This window comes from Lampetra planeri, chromosome 7 (assembly GCF_965212315.1).
Source record: "Lampetra planeri chromosome 7, kcLamPlan1.2.h2, whole genome shotgun sequence".
NCBI lineage: Eukaryota > Metazoa > Chordata > Hyperoartia > Petromyzontiformes > Petromyzontidae > Lampetra > Lampetra planeri.
This window is the reverse complement of record NC_136113.1, coordinates 5,190,784-5,209,647: the sequence shown is the minus strand read 5'-3', so window position 1 is coordinate 5,209,647 and position 18,864 is coordinate 5,190,784. Positions and strand designations below refer to the sequence as shown.

The 18,864-nt window shown below is 57.5% G+C and overlaps 1 protein-coding gene across 1 annotated transcript; it reads right to left on the bottom strand.

The window, feature by feature from the left end:
- Positions 1–13,569: 13,569 nt before the first annotated feature.
- KCNG3 (potassium voltage-gated channel modifier subfamily G member 3) lies at positions 13,570–17,901 on the bottom strand. Its single transcript, XM_078596664.1, has 2 exons — positions 17,141–17,901; positions 13,570–14,318 (listed from the first exon to the last, which is right to left on the bottom strand). Exons 1-2 carry the CDS (start codon positions 17,884–17,886, stop codon positions 13,658–13,660), a joined length of 1,407 nt encoding a protein of 468 aa, XP_078452790.1. The 5' UTR covers positions 17,887–17,901; the 3' UTR covers positions 13,570–13,657.
- Between the last annotated feature and the right edge of the window lie 963 nt (positions 17,902–18,864).

The window sequence follows — 18,864 nt, the reverse complement described above, 5'->3', positions numbered from 1 at the left end:
AGGAAGAGGAGGCAGGGGAAATAATGTGGTAGAGTCTTGATTTGAAGCTTTCGTGACTGCAGGAATCCATTCTCTGTGGTGCTTTCGCTAAAGTCACGTGTGTAGAAAAATAAAATAAATCACGACGTTTCGATCCAGCAGTGGAACTGTTTGATTATATTTTTTTCCGCCTGAGGACGACCGCTTGTGTTGCGATCGAAACGTCGTGATTTGTTTTATTTTATACCTCCGTGACTTCAGCGAAAGAACCAAAGAGAATGTGTTAGAGGGTTCGTGAAGAGAGGAGGGATGGGGTGAGGAGTGAGTGAATAGGAGGCGAGTTCTGACAAGGATGAAGTGACTCGTGGGAGAGGTGAGTGAGTCAGAGGGGGAGGAGGTGAGCGAGTCAGGGGGGGAGGAGGTGAGCGAGTCAGGGGGGGAGGAGGTGAGCGAGTCAGGGGGGGAGGAGGTGAGCGAGTCAGGGGGGGGGAGGTGAGCGAGTCAGGGGGGGAGGAGGTGAGTGAGTCAGGGGGGAGGAGGTGAGCGAGTCAGGGGGGGAGGAGGTGAGCGAGTCAGGGGGGAGGAGGTGAGCGAGTCAGGGGGGGAGGAGGTGAGTGAGTCAGAGGGGGAGGAGGTGAGCGAGTCAGAGGGGGAGGAGGTGAGCGAGTCAGAGGGGGAGGAGGTGAGCGAGTCAGGGGGGGAGGAGGTGAGTGAGTCAGGGGGGGAGGAGGTGAGTGAGTCAGAGGGGGAGGAGGTGAGCGAGTCAGGGGGGGAGGAGGTGAGTGAGTCAGGGGGGGAGGAGGTGAGCGAGTCAGGGGGGGAGGAGGTGAGCGAGTCAGAGGGGGAGGAGGTGAGCGAGTCAGGGGGGGAGGAGGTGAGTGAGTCAGGGGGGGAGGAGGTGAGTGAGTCAGAGGGGGAGGAGGTGAGCGAGTCAGGGGGGGAGGAGGTGAGCGAGTCAGGGGGGGAGGAGGTGAGTGAGTCAGGGGGGGAGGAGGTGAGCGAGTCAGGGGGGGAGGAGGTGAGCGAGTCAGGGGGGGAGGAGGTGAGCGAGTCAGGGGGGGAGGAGGTGAGCGAGTCAGGGGGGGAGGAGGTGAGCGAGTCAGAGGGGGAGGAGGTGAGCGAGTCAGGGGGGGAGGAGGTGAGTGAGTCAGGGGGGGAGGAGGTGAGTGAGTCAGAGGGGGAGGAGGTGAGCGAGTCAGGGGGGGAGGAGGTGAGCGAGTCAGGGGGGGAGGAGGTGAGTGAGTCAGGGGGGGAGGAGGTGAGCGAGTCAGGGGGGGGAGGAGGTGAGCGAGTCAGGGGGGGAGGAGGTGAGCGAGTCAGGGGGGGAGGAGGTGAGCGAGTCAGGGGGGGAGGAGGTGAGCGAGTCAGAGGGGGAGGAGGTGAGCGAGTCAGGGGGGGAGGAGGTGAGCGAGTCAGGGGGGGAGGAGGTGAGCGAGTCAGGGGGGGAGGAGGTGAGCGAGTCAGGGGGGGAGGAGGTGAGCGAGTCAGAGGGGGGGGAGGTGAGCGAGTCAGGGAGGGAGGAGGTGAGCGAGTCAGGGGGGGAGGAGGTGAGCGAGTCAGGGGGGGAGGAGGTGAGCGAGTCAGGGGGGGAGGAGGTGAGCGAGTCAGGGGGGGAGGAGGTGAGCGAGTCAGGGGGGGAGGAGGTGAGCGAGTCAGGGGGGGAGGAGGTGAGTGAGTCAGGGGGGGAGGAGGTGAGCGAGTCAGGGGGGGAGGAGGTGAGCGAGTCAGGGGGGGAGGAGGTGAGTGAGTCAGGGGGGGAGGAGGTGAGTGAGTCAGGGGGGGAGGAGGTGAGTGAGTCAGGGGGGGAGGAGGTGAGCGAGTCAGGGGGGGAGGAGGTGAGCGAGTCAGGGGGGGAGGAGGTGAGCGAGTCAGGGGGGGAGGAGGTGAGCGAGTCAGGGGGGGAGGAGGTGAGCGAGTCAGGGGGGGAGGAGGTGAGCGAGTCAGGGGGGGAGGAGGTGAGCGAGTCAGGGGGGGAGGAGGTGAGCGAGTCAGGGGGGGAGGAGGTGAGCGAGTCAGGGGGGGAGGAGGTGAGCGAGTCAGGGGGGGAGGAGGTGAGCGAGTCAGGGGGGGAGGAGGTGAGCGAGTCAGGGGGGGAGGAGGTGAGCGAGTCAGGGGGGGAGGAGGTGAGCGAGTCAGGGGGGGGGGAGGTGAGCGAGTCAGAGGGGGAGGAGGTGAGTGAGTCAGGGGGGGAGGAGGTGAGCGAGTCAGGGGGGGAGGAGGTGAGCGAGTCAGGGGGGGAGGAGGTGAGCGAGTCAGGGGGGGAGGAGGTGAGTGAGTCAGGGGGGGAGGAGGTGAGCGAGTCAGGGGGGGAGGAGGTGAGCGAGTCAGGGGGGGAGGAGGTGAGCGAGTCAGGGGGGGGGGAGGTGAGCGAGTCAGGGGGGGGGGAGGTGAGCGAGTGAGCGTAGGTGGTGAGCATGAGCACAAGTGATAATACAAATATATACCGTATACACTGTATATACTGTCGCCACATATCAATACAGTCGCTCTCGCCGGGAATATAACACTTTGTAACAACATTTTTGTTACTGGGTAGTAAGTGTTATTTATTTTTATTGCTTATGCCTCAAAAGTATTGAAAACGGCTATTTATTCCCCACAAACTTTGCTTTTGTGACCAGGACTTTATGTGAGCGAAAGACACAAATGCACACCACGTTTTCTCATTGAAAATAGGTACATTTCAAAATATCAATGTCCTCGTCACAAAAGCAAAGTTTGTGGGGAATAAATAGCCATTTTCTATACTTTTGAGGCATAAGCCATTCGGAAATAACACTTACTACCCAGGAACTATTTTAGTTTTCGTTACACAGTGTAATGTATGCGCCACTCCACGCGTTCTGGACATGGGGAGATAATTGTTGCTAATTAACCCTGTTGAACAGAGCTGTAGGACATGCTGATGAGACCCACAGCAGCGTTAAACAAATTCTGCTTGATAACATTGGTCTCGAGAAAGCCAAATAGGCCCACGGACTAAACATTATTTCCACGGGGAAGACGGCGGTTTCGCTGATATTTAGATTCACTGCGTGAGCACGGGAACGTCTCCACGGATCGCAGTGTTCAATTAGCGAGCGCCTCTGTGCTTTTAGGGGGGGGGGTCGATAGTCGATTGTCTAAACGCGCCGATTCATCTCGCTTAGGCAAGACAGCATCTTAAAGAGGTTAATAATTTACAGCAATTAAATAAATGGAAAATAATTGTGCTTTTCTCTTCTTCTTGAAATCTACCCAGATATGTGACAAGGACACGTTTCGGTGGGGATGAGAGGTTTTTAGGGGGCGGGGTGGTAGCGGGGGGGGGGAGCACGTGGCAGTGACGTCACAATGAGTTTCCGTTGCACGTGAGAGATCGCGCGCTTGTGGGTAAGGCCCGTCACGCTGAGCATCGGCTCCTTAATTCCCTCGTCGTCCGAAACGATTTGAAGCGGCCCAAAATTGCTCGTCGCTCGTGCGATGTTGGAGAGGTTAGAGGTAGGGAGCGGGGGGGTGTTTTTTTTGTAGAGAATCGTTGCACTGCGAGCTACAGCGGTGCAAGCAGATAGAGCCCTGTGCTGCCTGCCGCCACTGGGGGTCGTTGAGGAGGAGCAAGGGACGAGGCAAACGAGGATGATGATGACGATGATGATGATGGCAGTGAGGGATCTTAGACGAGGCTCTCGGGGCCCCTGGAGCCATGAGCTCCGGCAGAATGGGCGTGCGAAGCCGGCGGAGAACCGGGGGGCAGACGATGGCACTCGGAACCAGTATATTGGGACCAGGGTATTGGAACCAGGATATTTGAACCAGTGTAATGGAACCAGGGTATTCGAACCAGGGTATTGGAACCAGGGTATTGGAACTAAGGTACTGGAACGAGGGCACTTGAACCAGGGTACTGGAACCAGGGTATTGGAACCAGGGTATTGGAACCAGGGTATTGGAATTAAGGTACTGGAACGAAGGTACTTGAACCAGGGTACTGGAACCAGTGTATTGGAACCAGGGTATTGGAACTAAGGTACTGGAACGAGGGCACTTGAACCAGGGTATTGGCACCAGGGTATTGGAACCAGGGTATTGGAATTAAGGTACTGGAACGAAGGTACTTGAACCAGGGTATTGGAACCAGGGTATTGGAACTAAGGTACTGGAACGAGGGCACTTGAACCAGGGTATTGGAACCAGGGTACTGGAGCCAGTGTACTGGAACCAGGATACTGGAACCAGGGTACTGGAACTAAGGTACTGGAGCCAGGGCGGACGACCCAGGCCAGCTTCGCCTGAAGCGGCAGGTCTCACGCGACGGTCATGAGTTGACGCCCTCCCCACAACCCTGGGAGCCGCATCCACCGTGGCCGAGTGCACACGCGCCGTGGCCGAGTGCACACGCGCCGTGGCCGAGTGCACACGCGCCGTGGCCGAGTGCACACGCGCCGTGGCCGAGTGCACACGCGCCGTGGCCGAGTGCACACGCGCCGTGGCCGAGTGCACACGCGCCGTGGCCGAGTGCACACGCGCCGTGGCCGAGTGCACACGCGCCGTGGCTCCGTCGAAGCTGATCCAACTCTCGTGCCGAGCTGCCGCCCGAGGCGCGAGTTTGCCGCACGCGGCGACGCCGTCGGCCATCGCTGTGACCACGTGGCTCCGAAGCGCCGTGCCAATGGCCGGCAGCGCGGGCCGACTCGTACGCGCGCTGCCGCGTGGATGAAATCGCTGCATCTCGAAGCCACGCAAGTTCGTAAGTCCAACACACGCGGGAGGACCGCCCGGCCGCATTGGGCAACTCCTGTGAGGCTGAACTGCAGCCCAACTTTACACAAGGGGTGATGGTGAGGGTGGGGTGGCTGAGGCTGAAATTCCTCGGCTTCGTCGGCAAACCCCTCGGCCCCGATGTTCAGATGAACGCCTGCGTAGAGACACGAAAGTGTGTCTCGACGCCACTGATGGGAGTGCTCCACTGTGATGGAGTCGTCCCGGTACTCGCACACACACACCGAGGGCACCCAACTCACGAAGGTCGTCGCATCTGCAGCGAGTCAGCCCGTCGCCCTGGTCGTAGCTAAACACCAAACCCGCGTCGACACACGCCATCTCTACATCGCCACCTTACATTCACACGCGCGTCAATTGCCGAAATGTGTTTGTCTGTTAATCTTGATGTGAAGCTCTCGTGACTGCAGCAATCCAAACTCTTCGGTTCTTTCGGTAAAGTCACGCGGGTAGAACATGTAATAGCTCACGACGTTCCCATCGCAACACAAGAAGGTCGAAACGTCGTGATCTGTGAATTTTCTATCCACGCGACTTTACCGAACACACCAAAGAGTTTGTGTATATCTCGTTTAGATTCGTTTGCGTCTCTCCCTGCTTGTGCCACTTGTTGTGCGCTGTGCATTTGATTGTTTTATATATAAACAACAATATGGCTTTGGGGCACGGGGGGGCGAGAGGGGGGGGGGGCAGGAAAGGGAAGCAATCACGGAGCGCACGTGTCGCTTCCACAATCACGTTCAGAGGGGGCTCCGGCGACGATGTCACGACCATTGTGGGTACAGCCCCTGGGGGGGGGGGGGGGTAACTGGCATCCTGCTGGTTCACGACTGCCTGGAAATCACGGGGCTCTCTACTGCTACTGCTGCTGCTGCTACTGCTGCTACTGCTGTTGCTACTACTGCCGCTACTGCTGCTGCTGCTACTGCTGCTGCTGCTACTGCTGCTACTGCTGCTACTGCTGCTGCCGCTACTGCTGCTGCTACTGCTGCTGCTGCTACTGCTGCTGCTGCTACTGCTGCTGCTACTGCTGCTGCTACTGCTGCTTCTGCTGCTGCTGCTGCTGCTACTGCTGCTGCTACTGCTGCTACTACTGCTGCTACTGCTGCTGCTGCTATTGCTGCTACTGCCGCTGCTGCTACTGCTGCTGCTACTGCTGCTGCTGCTACTGCTGCTGCTGCTATTGCTGCTACTGCCGCTGCTGCTACTGCTGCTGCTGCTACTGCTGCTGCTGCTACTGCCGCTGCTGCTACTGCTGCTGCTGCTACTGCTGCTTCTGCTGCTGCTGCTACTGCTGCTGCTGCTACTGCTGCTGCTACTGCTATTGCTGCTACTGCCGCTGCTGCTACTGCTGCTGCTACTGCTATTGCTGCTACTGCCGCTGCTGCTACTGCTGCTGCTACTGCTGCTACTGCCGCTGCTGCTACTGTTGCTGCTGCTACTACTGCTGCTGATGCTACTGCTGCTGCTGCCGCTGCTACTGCTGCTGCTGCTTCTGCTGCTACTGCTGCTGCTACTGCTGCTGCAATGGCGCGCTGCTCCATCATTCGCAGCGCGTGCACAGCGGAGACCCCCCCCAGCCCCACTCACTCCGCATACAAAGACAAAGACCCCTCCCTCGTATAGCCTTGAACAGACTGTTGGGGCAAGTGCTGTTAGCGAGCAGCACCTCTGTGGAGGTCTGAACGGCGCACGAAAGACGACACCAGTTGTGACCAGCGCTACGGTCGACCGCCCAATGTCTCTACCTCCTTGTGGCGATGTTTTTTGTTGTTTAAACACCCAGACACTGCGTTTGAGGCCGAGTCGACCTAGGGGAAGGCCCAGGACCGGTTCGAGATAATCGTCGGCTGGTGTCGTCGGAACGTGAGCGGGAATGGAACTCGGTTCGTCGTGTTCGTGGCGCAGCGCGACAAGCACTGCGCCACTCCACGTTCACAATCACACGCGCGCACGCACACACCACATGCAAGTTGTGATGATGATAATAATGATGATGATGATGATAAACTGTGTCCGTGCTACGATGTTGACCCCACGCGAACGGGTCAGGTCGCATAACAGCGGCAGAGAGAGAGAGAGGTTCGCAATCAGTCGGTTCGCGAAATCTAAATCCTTTTGTTGAGGCCGGGAGAGAGGTTACTTCAGCCCATCATCCCTCGGGGTGGGGGCGGGGTCGATACAATAGGTACATGTTTTATCGGGAAAGTCAACAGTGCGCAGGAAACTTGCCCCTCACGCCAACAGGGGGAGGGCGGTGTTTGTTGTTGTTGTTGTTGTTGTTTGCAGCACGCGCTTGAGACATCTCTCTCTCGTCAGCTGTTACTCAAGGGAGACGGCTGCTATGGTGGGCGAATGAAAACTGCAGTGGGTTTAGTAATGACGCCGTTTTTCGTCGCTATTTACTTCGCACTATTACGAGACCGTCCTGAGTGAAACCGCCTGAAGCTATTTAATAAGTCCGGTGAAGGGGAAGACGGTCAAATATACGGGGTAGCCGCCCCCGCCATAGAAATGTGGACTTTCCACCACCAAGAGAGGAACATCGCCTCAGACGCGAACTGGAGCGGGACATTGGCGCGGCTCGTGCTGGGGTCTCTGGGATGAGTGCACGGGCAGCCTCGACTCCCACAGGAGAGTAGCTCCTGGCCTTCGACTTGGGGCACGACGACAATGACGACGACGATGATGAGGATGACGATGATGATGATGAGGATGATGACGACGATGATGACGATGATGATGATGACGATGATGAGGATGACGATGATGATGACGATGACGATGATGACGATGACGACGATGATGATGATGAGGATGATGACGACGATGATGACGATGACGACGATGATGAGGATGATGACGACGATGATGACGATGATGAGGATGACGACGATGATGACGATGAGGATGACGACGATGATGACGATGATGACGACGATGATGACGATGATGACGACGACGATGATGATGAGGATGATGACGACGATGATGACGATGATGATGACGACGATGACGACTATGAGGATGACGACGATGAGAATGATGACGATGGCGACGATGACGACGATGATGGCGATGACGACGATGATGAAGATGACGACGATGATGATTATGGCGACGATGACGACGATGATGAATATGGCGACGATGACGAAGATGACGACGCTTTTGCGCAAGTCCCCGTTAGACGCGGCCACAATTGAAGTGGCTCTCGCTCGGCGCACGATGGAAGCCACGCGCCATTCCCTCTCAGATTTCTCCGCGGCAGCTTCTTCATGTATCCCGGGTATCGCGTGTCCACTCATCACCATCACCAACCTCATCACCATCACCACCCTCATCACCACTATCATCACCATCATCACCATCATCACCACCACCATCACCATCATCACCACCATCATCACCATCACCACCCTCATCACCATCACCACCTTCATCACCACCATCATCACCATCATCACCACCATCACCACCATCATCACCACCACCAACATCATCATCATCATCACCATCATCACCACCATCACCACCATCATCATCATCACCATCATCACCACCATCATCACCATCATCACCATCATCATCACCATGATCACCATCATCACCATCACCACCATCACCATCATCACCATCACCACCATCATCACCATCATCATCATCACCATCATCACCCTCACCACCCTCATCACCATCACCACCACCATCATCATCACCACCATTACCACCATCATCACCATCACCACCATCACCATCATCATCACCATCACCACCATCAACACCACCATCACCACCATCATCATCATCATCATCACCATCATCACCACCATCACCACCACCATCATCATCACCACCATCACCACCATCATCACCATCACCACCATCACCACCATCATCACCATCACCACCATCACCATCATCATCACCATCACCACCATCAACACCACCATCACCACCATCACCATCATCAGCACCATCAGCACCATCACCATCATCACCATCACCACCATCATCACCATCACCCTCATCACCACCATCATCATCACCATCATCACCACCATCCTCCTCCTGCTCGCAGAGACGCGAGGGCGGTGGTGATGTCGGCGGAGACTTTAATTGCATCCGGGGAGTGAGATAGCGAGAGAGAGAGAGGGGAGGGTAGCCGAGAGCGGTGTCGGGTGTTTGGGCCGGGCGGGGTCAGGGACAACTTGGCTGAGTCAGGAGGGGGATGGGGGACGAAAGGTGAGGGATGGAGAGGGATGAGGAGGGGTGAGGATGGGAGAGGGATGAGGAGGGGGATGGAGAGGGATGATGAGGGAGAGGGATGGGGAGGGGTGAGGAAGGGTGGGGAGGGATGGAGAGGGGGGGGGGTGCGGAAAGATGTAGAAACAAGATGGGTTTGAGAGGGCTCAGGGAGGGACGGGGAGGGAGGGGGATGGATACACAGGCATGAGAGACAACTGGGAGAAATGAGCATTGGGGGAGGGGCATGATGAGGGATGGGGAAAATAAGAGGGGGAGGGAAGAGGAGAAAGATTAAGAGGGAGGGGAGGGGAGGAGGTGGGGGGAGATCGAGGGATGAGGAAGAATGACGAGGAATGAAAAGCAATTAGGAGGAACCGAGCGGGGGAAGAGAGAAGAGGGGGGGGGGGAGGCGAGGGGGTGGTTGTGGGGGGGGGGATTGCTTCGCGTAATCGCAGAAGCGGGGGTCCCGTGAGGTGGCTGAGAGTCTGGGGGCCACTGGGGATCACGCCGCGCGGATTGCCCGCCCATTGATCGTCGCCGGCTGAAAGGCGGCGACGCGAGACGTGTCCACGAATGGGCGAGCCGGATTACGGATGGACTGGGCCCCTGCCATGTTACTGTGGATGTTCACTCGTGGTGTGAGCAGAGGCGATAGTGGAGATTCGTGAAGTCCCAATCGCGTTTGAGCAGAGATTCGCTTTGGCCTGGTGGAGGCGTCTTAATCTTATTCGTAACACGTGGTGCATGGAGAAGGTTCGTTGCCCGAAACGTCGCCCATGACCATATAAATGTATAATGTTTAGGCCAATGCTATTGACACTGTTTTTTTTGTATTCATTATCCTAGGTTGCTCATCCAAAACCGTAACTGATCCCGGTCTCTTGAGTCTTCATCTGCTAGAAACAAGATAACCTTCACTTAGCGCTGCTACAGGCCGAGAATAATGAGGCCAAGGCAACCGCCCTGGACGATTGTGCTCACGGTCCCGCGGCCCTTATCGCGCGCGTAAGAAGCGCTGATCTTGGAATTCGCGTTTGTCGTCGCGAGTGGTAAGCCCGGCAGGCACGAGAGGAAGCTACGCTCAGCACGTTGGCAACAAGAAAAACAAAAAAAACCCCATAGGATCAATTCTCGAAAAGATTCGCCAGCCCCCCGAATCGTGGAAAAATAAAATCAAACGGACGATTCGTAGCTTCAATCTTGATTTGAAGCTCGATTTGATTCGTAGCTTGCCGACATCAAAGTGCGTGGAGCCGGGAGGTCACACACGTGCCAACTGGGTGCGTCCCGTGACCTCCTGCCAGCGAGGCCCTCAACACTTCACGTGATAGCCGTTAAAGTGCACCTCGCCTGGCACCAGCGATGTGGCGCATGGCGGTTGCTGCAAATCCCCACGTGTGACGATGATGATCAGGGCTTATATTCTTAGGTTTTTTCGGTAAAGTCACGTAGGTAAAAATTTAAATCAATAAAAGTAAAATAGAAATCACGACGTTTCGGAGGCAACACAAGCTTCCGTCTTCAGGTGGAACCGTCACAGCACGATTGCTACAGCAATCGTGCTGTGACGGTGACTTTACCAAAAAAACCTTAGAATATGAATCCTTGCAGTCACGAAAGCTTCAAATCTAGGATCAGGGCTTAATTTATCCCGAGAAGGGGGCGAGAAGGGGGGGGGGGATGGTCATATTTTCTGGAACTCAGCCCCGGACAGCTCAGGCTGAAGTTAAGCCCTGATGATGATGATGGTGGTGGTGGTGATGATTGATCGATCTATTGGCTACGCTCTCCTCCTGTTGGACTCGACTTGAGAACTTTGGTTACGAGTCGCTTGACCACGCGCATGGCACCTCGTGTACACATCGTGCCCTGATGTTGCTAATCCACTGCTGGATGAGTGCTTCCCGACGGAATGGGAAGAGTAATAATGATGCAATTTGTTTTTAATACTACGTAGGCTCTCACGACGAATGTTATCATTCGTAATTAGTTTATTTTGGGTTCGATCGCAGAGGCATTCCCATTTTTCAGCTGCTGTATACCCTCCGGCAGCCGCGAAAGTCAATCAAATCAAGTTGTCTCTTGGGCAAATATGCCAATTAAATCGTCGTTTTTTCTTCTTCTTCTCGCAAATCAGAATGTTGAAAAGCGAAAACAATTGTACATACACACACACGCGCACACACACACGTATACACACACACGCACACACACACACGCACACACGCACACGCACACACACACACGCGCACACACACGCACACACGCACGCGCACACACACACGCACGCACGCACACACACGCGCGCACACACACACACACGTGCACACACACACACGTATACACACACACGCACACACACACACGCACACGCACGCACACACGCGCACACACACGTACACACACGCACACACGCACACGCACACACACACACGCGCACACACACGCACACACGCACGCGCACACACACACGCACGCACGCACACACACGCACACACGCACACACACACGCACACACGCACGCACACACACACGCACACACACACGCACACACGCGTCTACAAATTGCACACACACACGTCTACAACTTGTCAACAGCAGCCCAAAGCAACCCGTTGCGCATGATGGTCGCTCATGTGAGCAATATTTTCTGCCAAAGCCCTGCTCAGCTTCTTGCCAGATCGGACGCGTGCCCGGGTGATTTCACGTAAACGAAATGAAATAAAACAACGGGGGGGGGGGCGGGGAGGAAACAAAAAATGTTGGAACGATGCGAGTTGATTAAATGGTGGAGCGGTGGTGCAGCGGGTTTGCACACATTGAACTAAAAAAGTGCGAGACCCTGAGTTCAATTCTCGGCAGTGGCTAATTCCGTGTGCCCGAACTCACAACACCCACGGGCGTGGTGATGTTACACGATGTGTGTGTGGGGGGGGAGCCTTCATCCAGCAGTGGATCGATAAAAGGCCGCACATTAATGTCAAGTTGATTATACAGTATAGAGTATTGCGATGTACAGTATACTCATGCAGTGCCGATACACGCGTGGTGGAACGGCGGAGCGATTCATTGATAAATAGACAACGCTCGCAATACATCGAACGGTGCGCACGTGGATATTGATTATTTTAGATTAATATGTTGCGTGTAATGGATTCACTTGACCTCCAGCCACGAGAGGTCGGTACATTCACCACAAAGTGAGGACAAAAATCGATAGGTTACTTTTAAAAAATCGAGTCGCGACCTTGACACACGTCACGACCCTCGCACGCGTCGTGCTGTCTGGGTGGCGCCTCGCGCGCGCTGTGCAAAATCTCGAAATCACTACCACCACCACAACCACCACAACCACCACCACCACCACAACCACCACCACCTCCTACACAACTACCACCACCACCTCCACCACCACCTTCTACACAACCACCACCTCCTTCTCCACAACCACCACCACCACCACCTCCACCACCACCACCACCACCACCACCTCCTACACAACTACCACCACCACCACCACCACCACCTCCACCACCACCTTCTACACAACCACCACCTCCTTCTCCACAACCACCACCACCACCACCTCCACCACCACCACCACCACCACCACCACAACCACCACCACCTACACAACTACCACCACCACCACCTCCACCACCACCTTCTACACAACCACCACCTCCTTCTCCACAACCACCACCACCTCCACCACCACCACCACAACCACCACCACCACCTCCTACACAACCACCACCACCTCCTTCTCCACAACCACCACTACCACCTCCACCACCACAACCACCACCACCTCTTTTTCCACAACCACCACCACCACCTCTTTCTCCACAACCACCTCTTCCTCCCCCTCCTCCACCACCTCCACAACCACCTCCTTCTCCACAACCACAACCACCACCTCCACAACTACGACCACCACCACCACCTCTTCCGCCACAACTACGACCACCCTCTTCAGTGCTACGTATTGAGCGGGGGGTGAAGCTAAGGGCGCAGCACGAGAAGGCCAGGGTGTCGACTGCGCAACGGCTCTCCAGGGGACCTGGCCGAAGGAAGGAAGCGATGGCGCAGCGCGGTGGTGGCGGTGACATCACAAGAGCCGTGGTCATCTGCGTGGAGCTCTTTGACCTCAACTCGAGGGCATCTCCAGCCACCCCGAGGACCCACCTTTGAATGGGGCTGGGGGGGGGGGGGGCAGCGCTCGTGCGGATGCGAGGTCGCTTTAAGCGACCTCGCGAGCAGTTCTGCGGGTCTCGTTCCGCGGGCCGTTCTCCCGCACGGAGCGACGCTCTTCCTCTGCGAGAGACCCCAAAGGGCGTCTCCGTAGGGGCCCACGTGCCAACGTCAACTCCCTCCCCACCCCCCACGCCGACATCCACCCGTGTAACTAAATAACCTTCACCACTGACGATCGATGTTCATTAGCAAGTGTGGTGGGTGGGTGGGGGGGTTTGGGTGACGAGGCTCATGCCAGAGTTCGGGTCAAGTCCACCCCCACTGCTCACGCAAATGTCTCCCGCGAGCAGTCGCTGTTCACGATGAACGAGGTGGTGGGGGGTTCGGGTTCGGGGTGGGGAGGGAGGGAGGGAGTTTGTGACGAGGCATGGAAACTCAAGAGTCAGTGTCAGCATCTCCCCCCCCCCACGCTCCTCTAGCCGTCCGTGTCCATGAAGAGGGGACTCGGTGGGATGCGTCCGCTGCGCGTGGCGCGCAGGCGCAGCTCGCCGTAGCACTGCACGAAGCTGTGGTAGATGAAGGTGATGGGCAGCGCCAGCAGGACGATGCCGCTCACCACGCACGCGCCGCCCAGCACGCGGCCCGGCACCGTCATGGGGAACATGTCCCCGTAGCCCACGGTCGTCATGGAGATGATGACCCACCAGCACGAGGCGGGGATGCTGGCGAAGTCCGACGCGTGGCCGTCCACGTCGAGGCCGGCCTCGAGCAGCTGCGCGAGGGCGGCGAAGATGGCCATCGCCACGGCGACGAACATGAGCAGCATGCCCATCTCGCGGTAGCAGCGGCGCAGGGTGAGGCCGAGCGTCTGCAGGCCCACGGAGTGGCGCGCCAGCTTGAGGAGCCAGAAGATGCGCAACATGCGCAGCACGCGGAGGGTCACGCCGGCGCGCTGCAGCTGCGGGGTGTCTGCGCCGGCCGAGGCGAGCGCCACGGCCACGTAGTAGGGCGAGATGGCGAGCACATCGATGGCGTTGAGCGGCTGGCGGAAGAAGCGGAGGCGGTCGCGCGCGATGAGGAAGCGCACGATGCACTCGGCCGTGAACCAGCCCATGCACACCGCCTCGATGATCCTGCTGGGGTGGGACAGGGGGGGTGGGGGGGGGGCGAGCGAGGTGCGTGGTGGGCGGTACGCAGAGTTGGTTCGCGTCGGCTCGCGGATATGAGGCCGCGAGCGCATGCGTGAGTGGGGTGGAAGTGAATGGTTGGGTGGTTGATGGAGTTGATAGGTGAGTGATGGGGAGGAGTGCATGCGTTTGTGGGTTGGTGAGTGCGTGCAGTGATTGGGTTGGTGGGTGGGCGAATGGATGAGCGAGTGAATGCGTTGCACGTGGCGTGTGGGTGGATGAGTGTCGAGCCAACGGGGGGGCGGGGAGGGGGGGAAACAGAAATCAACGGCAAGACCGCGACGTGGGCGCGGCATCAGCCACGCGTGAATCTCACGTGCACATCACCCACGATGATCACCCACGATGATCACCCAGGGATGTCGGTCCTTAACGCTCGTGACGTCATTCGACGTAGACCAGCCCCCCCCTCTCATTAATAATCATGAGCATGTGACGTCACTCCACATGGGGGGCGAGGCGCCTCCTCCCCCCTCCTCGGCGTCAACTCACAACCCTCACTACAAAGGCAGAACCCTCACTACAAAGGCAGAACCCTCACGTCACGCGGTCTCCGTAAAGCTGTTGAGACATCAAAGTAAAAAGGACGTCATGATGAAGAAGGGATTATAACCTTAAGTGAAATAGGTCTGTGTCACCGCGGCCTTACTAATTACACACGAATTGATGCAATGACTATCACGTCGCGGTCTGATTTTGGCTTGCAAGTTTCAGATTTACTGCAATACACCCGTCCTTGGGCGGGCAAAAGGCGAGTAGTGTATGAATATTGATCGTAATATATCGCGTTTTTCTTATTGAGCGAATATTCCCTGTGTTGGTGAGTGCACAAGTGGTGAGTGATCAAGTAAGCGAGGAGCGGTGGTGCAGTGGTTAGCACGCTATGCTACGAACCCGGCACCCCGGGTTCGATTCCCGCTCACGGCCAACACCGGTGACGAATATCTGTACCGGTCCTGAGCCTCCCCTAGGTCGACTCAGCCTCAAATGAGTACCTGGTGCGGTGTGTGAACATCGCCACTGGGGAGACAAAGGCGGCCGGGCGTGGTGTTGGCCACCCACCCCCTCGTGTGCCGTGCCAGCCTTCAAAGGTGCTCGCTAACAGCACTTGCCCCAAGAGTCTGTTAAGGCTACACGGGGGATCTTTGCCTTTGAACATCTGAGTAGAGCGCACCTCATCACCCCTGGGAGCCACGACTAACAAGCCGCTGAATATATCAGACATCTGAATATATTAGACATCTGCATATGAACGTCTGTTGCCGAAATGTGAATCAGCGCGTGTGCCGGGAGACATGGGCGACCAGCTGGGGGCTCGAACTGGGATTTGGGACCACCGGCTCTCACGTGCATCGAGATTACCGTCTCAGCCCGGTCATCAGCGATTGTAAAGAGAGAAAGAAAAAAAAAGATATATAAATTAAATTTGGCACGTTGCTTGCTTTGGATACATCTCGCGTCTCTTTGCAGAACGTGTTCAACATTTGGCGACGCTGCATTAGCGTCGGTGCGTGAAGCACAATGCACAGAGAACTCAACACACTCTCTACTCTTTGGTTATTTCGGTAAAGTCACCGAAAGAACCAAACAGTATGGATTCCTGCAGTCACGAAAACTTCAAATCAAGACACTGTCCAAAGAAAAATGAACACGTGACCGATTATATCTTGTTTTCTTTTTAGGTTTTCTTTTTAGGCGGCGTTCAAGACGACCGTTCGTTCGTTTACAGCCGTAGATGAAAGGCGATTAAAGTGACCTCGAAAGCAGTTTTCCGGTCATTTTTCCGACCACAAGGTGATGCACTGCTCTCTGCGAGAGTTCAGAACGGACATCTCGTCTTGTGAGAACACGACACCCGATATCAGCGCCGATTCGCAATTAAATGAAAGCCAATTTCGACCGCGCATATAAAGCTCCACTCCCCGCTGGAGCTCGTTGTGTTGAACTTCTTTCGCGCCGTACGTAATCGGTCTCTCAAAGATTCCCAACCACCCCTCCCGCAAGTGCCATGCGCGGTCAGCGCTGGCGCGGAAAACTCGGCAGCCGGAACATCCTCGAGACAGATTGGGTGGAGCCATCCGCTCATGGAATTATGACTTCCACGCTTTATAGAACGATGCAGTAATAATGATGATGATGATAGTTTGTAGTAATTATGATGATTTAGATGAAGCCGTTCACGTATCCAAGGGTATTCTCGCCGAGTCGCGCGGCTGTATTTCAGCAAGGTCTCGCATCGTGATGTTAGGACGATTACTTTATAAGTAACAGGGTGGTTTGGCTTCTTGGTAGAGGACACGGGAGCGACCAGGATACAGGATCATGAACTCGCCTGCTTCGCTCTAATCTGCTAGCCACCTCGCAATCCAGTGGCCTTGAGAGTGTCAACACATCTCCACCGAACTCTTGTATGCAAAGTGCAGGATTAAAGGCATTTCGCCACCGTGTCTGGCATGGCGTATAGGAAAGTGGCCAGACTTGTTTCAGTGATCCTACCTGGACCACCGTTCGCTTATACAGATCGCCTGCAGCTGCGGTCACTTACACACCACCGGTCCTATCGAGGTCACTCGTCATCCACGACCTCTTGTTCGCCTGCCCACAGAGCTCCCCAGATGACACTCCGACACGGTCACGCAAACATCACTTCCCCTCGCAGCCCCCCCCCCCCCCAGTTGACTTTCCAACATCGACAGGCGACGCGCGTGACCTCCCCTTGACCATCGCCACTTGACCTCCCCTTGCCCTCCTCCCCACCGCGTGGCCCTTACCTGTTGTCGTGCACGCTGCCCGCGCGCTCGCTCGCCTTCCACTCGGGCAGCGTGCTGGCGCACAGCAGCCCCACGGAGACGAGCACGAAGAGCACGGACACCGCGGCCAGGATGTGCGCGGGCACCGACGAGCCGGGCTCCTCGAACGTCCTCCTCATGCGCTCGAGCCACGGCGGCGTCGGGGAGAGCGCCGCCGCCGCGGCCGCCTCCGCCGCCTCCCGCCTCTCGGCGTCGGCGGCGGCGGCGCCGAACGCGCACTCGGCCATCCTCTCGTCGAGCCTCTTGACGCAGCACGGCTCGAGGCACGCGTGGCCGTCCAGGCCCCAGTAGGCGAGCTCGCCGCGGAACGACAGCTCGCACATGTGCGGCAGCAGGCGCAGGCGGCGGCCGTGCCGCGCGTAGCCCACGGCGGCGCGGAACGAGTCGGCGTGCCGGTCGAAGAAGTACTCGTTCGAGTCGCGGTCCCAGTCGTCGCACAGCTCCAGGACCTCGGCCTCCGAGACGCAGTCGCGCAGCCGCCGCACGCGGCCCAGCGGGAAGTCGCGGAGCGCCTCGCGACCCAGGGAGTAGCGCGCGCCGCCCACGTTGATGACGAGGTCGCGGCGGTCCGTGGAGACCCCCGAGAGCGCCAGCAGCTCGCCGGGGCTCAGGCTCGACACGACGGCCGCCTGCAGGAGGCCACGGCTCAGCAGGTGAAGGCCCGCGCCGGCGCCCAGGTGGCCCCGCACGCTCTTGCCCTTTGTCATGGTGCGAGCCGCGGCTGTCGCGGCGTGGGACGCTCTGGCGGGGAGGGCCGGGTGGGGTGGGGGGCGGTGGGAGACGGGAGGGGTTGGGGCGGCTTTAGTAGGAGCGGGTGGAGGTGTCGACACGAGAGGTCCCCCGTGGAGCGAGACGAGGAGGTACGGGTTGTCGGTGTTGGGATGGGTCGCGGTGTCGATTTAGTGGTGGGTAGAGCGGTGGGTGGTGGGGTAGGAAGTGGTGGGGAGGGTGGTGGGGTAGGGAGTGGTGGGGAGGATGGTGGGGTAGGAAGTGGTGGGTGGAGTGGTGGGGTAGGAGTGGTGGGGAAGGTGGTGGGGTAGGAAGTGGTGGAGAGGGTGGTGGGGTAGGGAGTGGTGGGGTAGGGAGTGGGGGGATAGTGAGTGGTGGGGTAGGGAGTGGTGGGGTGGGTGGTGGGGTAGGAAGTGGTGGGGAAAGTGGTGGGGTAGGAGTGGTGGGGAGGGTGGTGGGGTAGGAAGTGGTGGAGAGGGTGGTGGGGTAGGGAGTGGGGGGGAAGGTGGTGGGGTAGGAAGTGGTGGGTAGGGTGGTGGGGTAGGGAGTGGTGGGTAGGGAGTGGTGGGGTAGGAAGTGGTGGGTGGAGTGGTGGGGTAGGGAGTGGTGGGGTGGGTGGTGGGGTAGACAAAGTTGGAGCCTGCCACCTCTCACTGCCTCCGTCCTGCCGCTGCTAGTGACGACCACAAAGCTGCCCACTGCTGACGAGCATCAACGACGACGATGTCGCAGCTGCTGATGCCACTGCTGCTGCCGACCGAGTTCGCGTCGCTGCTGCTGCTGCTGATGCCTCTACTGATGACCCGGCGTCATCTCATCCGCTGCGATCCAATGACACCACACGAACTCGTAATTGTATTACCGCGCTGGGAATTGTCCAATTAAAATGTGAATAATTTCGGCACAAATCAAAAGTTGCGCTTCTAAAGCACACACACAATCGGTCCTCTCCTGCG

Bases quoted from the DNA above. Each gene is read 5' to 3' on its own strand.
- KCNG3 (XM_078596664.1), bottom strand. From the start codon at position 17,886: ATGACAAAGGGCAAGAGCGTGCGGGGCCACCTGGGCGCCGGCGCGGGC. The intron at 14,319-17,140 runs GTAAGGGCCACG...GTCCCACCCCAG, and splicing joins GGCAGCGTGCACGACAACAG to CAGGATCATCGAGGCGGTGT.